General features: G+C 39.2%; 1 protein-coding gene across 1 annotated transcript in view; it reads left to right on the forward strand.

Annotated features, from left to right (window-relative positions):
- Positions 1-8,082, forward strand: part of ITGA8 (integrin subunit alpha 8) — a 108,719-nt gene extending 100,637 nt beyond the window's left edge. The window contains exons 29-30 of the mRNA XM_065628771.1: positions 2,825-2,947; positions 4,206-8,082. Coding sequence (XP_065484843.1) covers positions 2,825-2,947; positions 4,206-4,292 — 210 coding nt within the window. The 3' untranslated portion in view covers positions 4,293-8,082. The remainder of the gene's footprint in view (positions 1-2,824; positions 2,948-4,205) is intronic.
- Positions 8,083-8,355: the final 273 nt, after the last annotated feature.

The raw sequence follows: 8,355 nt of genomic DNA on the forward strand, positions 1-8,355 counted from the left end.
GTCAAACTGTTCACCAGGAATTGCATTAGTAGCCATGCAAGTCTTTGTACACAGTATAAAACGCGGCAGCCCAGGGGCGTTGTATACTACTGGTAATGCACACAGACAGGAGTGAGACTGACAACTACAAAAAACCCTCTGCTCAGGAAATAAATCTCAAGCACTTAGCACAACCCTTGCCTTGCTTTCAAAAACCTAAAACAAAGACAGATTCATGGGAAAAGGATGTGGGTGAGGCAAGATGGTTTTAAGATTTTAGCAAGCCATCTTGCTTGTGGCACCACAGCCTTTGCCAGCAAAGGAAGTGCATGGTGCGTATGAGTTGGGATTTTTAATCTATCTCAGTTTTTGCTGTCTCAGGGCCCATTGAATTTTCATCAGCACTTTCTAACTCTTGTGCTGTATGTGATCAGGTCTTCAAGTCTTGCCTCAGAGCAGCATTCATGAGGATTTTCAGGCAGTAGAAGGGAGATGCTTTCTTCCTTGGACAGCTGAGCTCATTGCTTGCTACAGGTTTCATGCATCTCTGCATCCCTTCTGATTTCTGTGGCCACATAAGCCTTTTACTTGCATTCATCTTTTTCCTTAACCAGCTTTTCTCTGGGAAGAATCTTCGCAGACAGGTCAGATGATCTTTTTCTCATTTTCTCTGCCCTTGCATTTTAATGGCAGATACAGTACCACTCTGAGACACAAGGAAAGCCATTCAAAAACATTTTGTCCTTACTAAATGAGTGCTGCTCTTGCTGAAGCTAATGATACAGAGAGTCTATGAAGTTCTGCGCTGGTTAAGAAGCAATCCAAAGAGGAGCCTGAGGAAGGGAATGGTTTCCCTGCAGTGGCATAGTTGATTACTTGATCACACCAGCAAGATATCTGTTGGGACCCAGGGGTGCGATTTTGTGGGTCTTTTTACTAATTCTTTTTGACTCAAAATATTTTTTCTTGCTTTAATTGGCTAACATATGACTTCCTCATATATGCTATCTTTTGAAGTCTTTTGGAGTAATAACTATTTACAGCTGCATCACGGAAACATATTAGCTGAATGTGTTCGTTAGATCAACAATGGTATGGCCAGCACTGCAAGCATTTCATCTTCGGGGTGCAGGTCAATGTCAAAGTGCTAACCCCAGAAGGATTGGGCAGTGTCTTGGAATTTTCTGTGTAACCCTCAGTGTAAGCTTTGGTAGAAGGCAAGTGGTAGCCCACATACGTAAAGTGTTTTTCTCCAGTTTCAACTATGATCTGTGTCCCATAACAGTGAGGGATACTATAAAAAAAATATTCATCAGGCAACCTCAGCAGACGGGCATCTTTCTAAGTGCTATGTCAGAGTAGGAGACAGTTGGCTGCACCGATGGTGTAAGTGGAAAGGACTATTCCAAAGGGTCTTCCAGTTAAGCATGACAGTAGCTAGGAGACAGATCTGCTGGTGCTTGCAGAATGAAATGTCTAGGAAATTATGCTGATCATGAGAAAGAGTGAGAGAGAATCAAGGAGAAAGGTGAGAGAAATGGAATTGACTTTGAACTGGACTACAGAGTCATGTCCAGTCTTCAAACTTACGATGATGTTCCATGAATGAATAAGCATAGTGTTGGGCTAAATTTCAGGTGCAAATAGCACCTGAATAGCAAAAAAAAAAAAAAAAAAAAAAAAAAAAAAAAAAAAAAAAGGGACTGGGAAATAGCCAAGAAACTTATTAAGAAGAGTAGATTCCCTGGCTGTACCTCGAGCACTGACAAGGAAGATCATTCATTCTTCTAATGAAAAAAGTAATTTCCATCTGTCACATACTTGTTTAAGGGAGACTAGCAGTAAATGGGAGAGGTCCAACAGAAAACCCCAAAGAGAAATAACTTCCTAGGCTAACAATAGAGAGGAAGTTTGTCAAAATAAACTGAACCGAAGGGACATAATTGTGACTGAGGAGCTAAGGAAAGCTCAAACTGAGGAGCCTTCCAAGCAGAGTCTGAGAGCGTAGAATAAATTTGGTACAAGGTATGGAAGGGAGAGTGAGGACGAGGTGACGAATGTGAGTGGCCCTAGAAGGAGAAGTACAGAAAGGTTACTATTACTCTTTGTTGAGATGAAGATGTAAAGAGAACTCTCTTGCCGAGTCAATTAAAACCTTTCATAACTCATGTTATACACACCTGCTGCTTTCTAGAGCCTCGGACAATAAGAGAGAGCGTTTCATGCTTATTTCTCATTTAGGTAATAGTCCGTATGCTTGGCTTCTTTTAAGGACCATAACATCGTATTGTGCATTGGGCTTTGTGACAGGGACAATGCACTCTGCTTGAGGTTCATTTCGGACTGCTTAGCTGAAATGCAAGTCATAGAAAAAAATATACACTGGTTTGTCAGCAGAAATTAAATTGAGAATAATGTAGCTGGTATCTGTTGTGGTTTGAATTAAGAGTTTAGGTTGAAGTCAACCGCTGGTGCAGAGTACTTCAATGTAAGTCAGTTGTACTGGCCTAGGCTGTACCTGCATACATGTGAGTAGAATTTTCCTCCTTGAATCTTGAAGCATCTGCACAGAGGGTATTTTTTGCTACTCTATTAAGTGAAAGTTATTTGTTTGTCTGATACAACAAGACTTTTGGATATGTGTGAATCCCATTTCTAGTAATTATCATGAGCAAGTGGAAAGGAACTTGTAGTAAATAAAGCCAACATGGGAGAATTCCAAGCAATGTGTGTTTCTAATCTGCAAAATGCTATCGAAGTGAATGCTTATGACCTCTGTATTCTACCATCAGATGTGCTTTACTTGATTGATTTTCGTTCATTTAATATGTTCTTTTCATTTCAGATCAGAACATCTGTCATTTGGTCCACTCCAAATGTCTCCTTTGTAATCCCTTTATGGGTTATAATTCTAGCAATACTTCTTGGACTACTGGTACTAGCTATGTTGACCCTAGCTTTATGGAAGGTATGTTGCATTATTACTGTTATTTTTGTTGTAAAAAAACCCTGAAAGAGACTGGAAGATACTAATAGATAAGAAAAAGAGAGGCTGGAATTTTGTGATCTTTAACAGTTTGGAGCAAAAGCAACAATACACGTGTCCTGTTTGTTTTGGCATTTCTGACATGCTAGTGTCACTGACCTTTATGCAGGGAGCTTGTTTTCAAAGTCCTCCTTTATTATTAAAGTCTGGTTATAAATGGGCATGCAGAGTTTGGCTCCATTTCCCAAGACCTATGATCCTCTTTTTCAGGATGTTTAGGTTCAAAAAGAAGTGACTCTAACTTTGTTTTCTCTGAATACTTCAGGAATTTCCAGTTTTTGTCAGCATGTAACAACACTCCCAGCTTTGAGAATTAGATTTGAGAAGATTTCCTTTTGTATTAGGATGTCATATCTTCTGTTTTTAAAGTTTTCTAGCTCTGTGTTGGTTGTTACACTCACCCTCGCAAGTTTTAAGACAAGTTAACTGGAAACTGCTATATTACAGGGAGCCAACTTAGTTTTCAGCCATAGTCTCAGTTGTTGTTAAAAAAAAAACAAAACCAAAAAACTTCTCAAGTTGGGATATGGCTTATCTGCCTTTAGCTGCCTACAGGTTTTGGATTAGCTGTCCAGCTTATGCTACCTTTCCAGATTCGCCTAGTCAGTTAACAACAGCAAAAAGCTATGTCTAAAACATGGGAGGATGAGAGAAATGACCTTGGGTGGTACTCTCCTTTGACCTCTTGTGAAGCCTACATAACTTTTGACCTTTTGACCAAAAGGGTAACTTTTAGGGAGTTAAGTTAGGTGAGAGGAATTTCATCTTTAGTGATCTTTAGTCTAGGTCACAACACTGGCCTGTGCACATTTCCCAACACGTATTTCACCTCTTTTATTGTTACTATCTGTCAATCTAAATATCTTTTCTGAATGAGTGTCTTGCTGATATGTAATTAGCAGTTTTCTCATTAGAGTCAGGCAGTTATCAGCATTCAAACCAACTTTACATCTCCTGCAAAGACAGCTTTCATTTGAATTTTTAAAGCTCAATGCATCTAAAACTTTCATTTTTCATAGGGAATTATTTGAATAGAAACAAAAAAGCTTCACAGTCTATCAGCCTGCCACAGGCTGTGCCTGACCTTTCAGGTTGACTGAGTGAAGAATGAAACTGCAGCTGAGTCTTCCTGTGGTTGTCTTACCATGACGCTTTTGTATCTGTTGATTGTTTTCTGCAGTGTGGCTTCTTTGACAGAGCTAGACCTCCTCAAGATGACATGGCTGACAGGGAACAGCTGACAAATAACAAGACTACTGATGCATAGAGGAAGAGAGTGACAGTTCAAGTCAGAATCCTGCCTGAGACTAGAAACATGATGAGGAGTAAATGAAGGCTTCCTTTCACCAGTCTTCCTTTGTACCTGCAAGTGACATGGTGTCGTAATCTGATCTATGCAACATTCTGAGAACATGCCACATGATGGCCATCCTTGCCAAAGAAAGCAGCTTTATCACTGCCTTACAAACATACTCACCGCTGAACAGAATGTTTATCCCAAATTGCAGTCTACATTTCAGCAGATGCTTTTGAACACGTGTGGTGTACTGAGATGCTTCCAGAACAAGCCCAAATCTCCCAAGGAGAGAACACCTCCATTGCTGTATTGTCTAGAAGATGGACCAGGACAAAACTTCTGAACGCTACTGTATCATGCAGAATACCTTTGACACCTCCCTAAGAATAAGAACTTTTATGAAATTATGGCTCAGGGAGACAAGCAATATATCAGTACTGTGAAAGTACTTCTGAAAAACAAAGGTAGTCTATGAAGAACTTTATAGATAGGGCACAATAATTTATTTTTCCACATTTTCAGGATAAGTATCTGATATAATCATCAACTTATGTTTTGAGAGAAGAAAGTAAAAAAATAGAAATCATGTACTTACCTTGCATGTAAATAGAAAAGTAAGCCCATTGTACACACAGAACACATCTTTCTTGGCTATAAAATGTTTTGCAAAGCAGAAGATTTATGCAACATTTTACAAGATAAGACACATGATAAACAAGTACATGTTGTATCTCTTTCAACTCAGAGCTGGCAGTATCACACCCAGATAACTAAATCCATGCACAGTGTAGCACAGGGGAAGAGTTGCCCTCTCATTGCTGATGGCTGACATCTGTGCAGATGACATGGGATACAGCCACTTGTGAAACACTGATTTAAATTATCACAGCCACACCGGTGATCTTAAGAAGGCTTGGAGTTTTGGGGCTAGGATAAATTTTCTTTGTTACTTCGTTGAAATGGCCTCTTAAAATGTAATGGCTACTGCCACTGTATCTTCTGTTTAGTGTGTGTTGTAGACCCTAACGCTTTGTTCATCTAAAGAAAACTTTGCCTTTTTTTTTTTTAATTTTACAGTCTACAAGCTGCCAGCATATTTAAAGTGTTCATTTCAACAAAGTTTAGGGCTGAATATAATTATTTCTTAAGCAAAGTCTTGCATGGAAGGTAGGCTGTATTTGTATTTATGCAGAAAAATATGATGCCAGCTGGCCAAGAATGAACAAAAAGAAGGAAAGTTATTTTGAGGTAAAGAGCAAAAATATACATTTAGGATTTTTTTTTCTGGATCGAGGATTCTGAAGGAAGAGAGGCTTCATTCTTTCTCTTCCATCAGCAAATAGTCCTTAGCAGAGGCTCTAAGTTCTGATCTGCGCAAGTTTGTGCCAGAAAGCTTGAGTCTTAGAGTGCTGCCTGTGAGTGTGAAGCTATATATATTGTGTAAACTTCAGGAGGGATTGTTCATTTTCTGAAACACACACACCACACTTTCTTTTTCCTGAGTTGCTTTTCTTTCCAATCCATCTCAGCTTCTTAATTGGCAAATGGGCTCATCCATTCTGCCACTGCTTGGCTGCTTTAGATAACTGCCCTTCTGCTTCCTAAGACTTGGGGACAGGACTAACCATGAGACATTGTCCCTTCTGTCAGTCCGGCAGGACATTTTACAGTTTTACCATTTCTTGCATGCAGGCTGAGCTGTGAAATTCAAGTGGGATCTAGGGAACTTGAGAAGATGTGTTCCATGTTAATATCTAAGGCAAATTTGCAAGAAGACCATTATGGACTCTTTAGCTTTAGCAGTGTCCGCTGCTGATAAATAGCACCACAAAGCAAGCCTGTCCCACATTTGCACACCTCTATCTCCCATACATTCCAGGCAAAATCATCCTCCCATGAAAAAGACAGTGAGCTTCTAGCTTTTGTAAATATTCAATTGTTGTGTGTAGCAGCTTCTGAAATAAGATCAGCTAGCTCATTGCAGTCACATCATCTGCACAGCTCCTACTCTGATGAAATAGCACCATAAGAAGATACTGAACATAGGACTTTTATATGTGCAATACTTTATATTACTTATATACCTGAAGCATGTTTACACTGGCATTTGTGGTTGTTTTTTGAACTTTTGAATATACTGATTAATGATTACAATAAAGAAAAAAGAATAGGAAAAAGAAAGAAAGAAAAAAAAAAAAAACACAAACAACACAGCTCTGTTCAGTGTTTGTTGCAATGTGTTTTCAATCCTGCATTGCTCTGAGGATGGGACTAGGTGACCTAATAAGTTCTTTGCAGTTGTAGCATCTATGGTTCACTTTTGAGCAATTACTCTCCATTTCAATGATGGGCAAAACATGTTCAGATACTAAATTTAAACCAAAAAGAACCTCAGTGACTGCTGGGCCTGGCTGGGATCCATTGGCTGCAGCTGTGTAATGTCACTGGAAACCAAATTAGAGACACATGATCTGACAAACAGTTACTTTGAGCAAAACTTTGTTTTATATTTCTACATCCTTGTAGATTAAACTTCCCCCGTGGAAATGTCTGGAGCCGTGTGCTGTCAAGGACTGTAGTCTTGGGTCCCAGCATTTGTGGATAGCTTTGGCTGCAAATTGCAAACAGCTTTGCAAAGGAGATTTCTGGGTTTCAGTGCTTGCCAAGAGTGTTTATCCCCTGGGGAGATTGCATCCTGGATGTGGACACTAGCAGGCAGTTGACATAATCTTTCCCCCCAGTATATTAGTAATGTGCTGCACGATAAACTCTGCCACATCCCTACATGACTGAACTTTTGTTTCAGTGACGTCAGCCTTGTAATGAGTTACTAAATGCAGCTTTCTGTAAAAGTAATTCAGCCTTACACTTCCAAATGTATGTCGTGAGCTGCTAATTGCTGAGAATACAGCAGTAGTTGGGAGAACAGAAATAACAGGAGGTCACTTTATAAATTAAAACCTCTTAAACTGTTTATTGCTATGACCACGACACCAGTCTAGTAAACAGAGAGACATTCGTCTTTCAGTTCACATGCTTCTTGCCGAGTTCGAGAAAGGCTGTCCAGTTATTTCATCATAGAGCAGAATTTTAAGAGTATCAAGTGTCAAGTGATGTTTTCTGTTTTATGAAAATTTCAGAATGTACATAACAGGAATCAGTACATTTGGATATGTTGCCACTTACAGATTTAATCTTTAAAGGTATTTAGCAAACACAATTTTCATTTAACGACAAGCTTGTTAACAAGAATTTTCTCTTGTCACCATTCTGTAACTCGTTTACCATTTTTTCTGTCTTCTCCAACTTTTTTGCCCTGACAGCTTTCCCAGGTTTCCCACAATAGACATCTCTTAAAAATGGCACTGATTTTCTCTACCTTTCACTGTGATTTTTTCATCCATTAGCAAGAAGGATCTCTTAATAGGCATGGCACACATTAACTAAAAAGCCTTTTGAGAACCAATAAAACACCTAGAGATATGCAGGGGAGAGAAAGTCCCAACTGGCTATTGGCTAAGGGATTCCACAACATTGTAGCAAACTTTTTTCATTAAATGCCATCTGACACACTGCCTTTAGGAATTATGAGTGAGTGTTTTATTTATGATTGTTGGCAAAGATCCATATTAAAATGTAGCGTAATGGTAGTGCCTCTTGACAATAAAAAGTCTTGAATTTAGCTTATGCAGGCGCCATGATGTGACACAGCAGGAATGCTTTTAATATTGAAGGACTGTTCTCATTTTGCCTGCATGTCGTATTTGGGGGGAACTTAACTATTCAAGATGCTACCCTACTGTACACAGTGATTTTTAGAAAAGAAGAATGGAAGTAATTGTTCAACTCACTTTTCAGATGGTTTCATTTGCTTTAATCACGTTGCATCTACTTAACCGATGCACCACATTTCATTTGGTGTGTATTGTTCTTTGTTTCAGTAACAGTTTGCAAAGTGGATTTCAGCAACTCTTTCCAAAACTGGACTACGTCAGGCAGGATTGCTTTTCCAGAAGCAAGCTCAGAATAACAG

Source organism: Caloenas nicobarica, chromosome 2 (genome assembly GCF_036013445.1).
Source record: "Caloenas nicobarica isolate bCalNic1 chromosome 2, bCalNic1.hap1, whole genome shotgun sequence".
Lineage (NCBI taxonomy): Eukaryota > Metazoa > Chordata > Aves > Columbiformes > Columbidae > Caloenas > Caloenas nicobarica.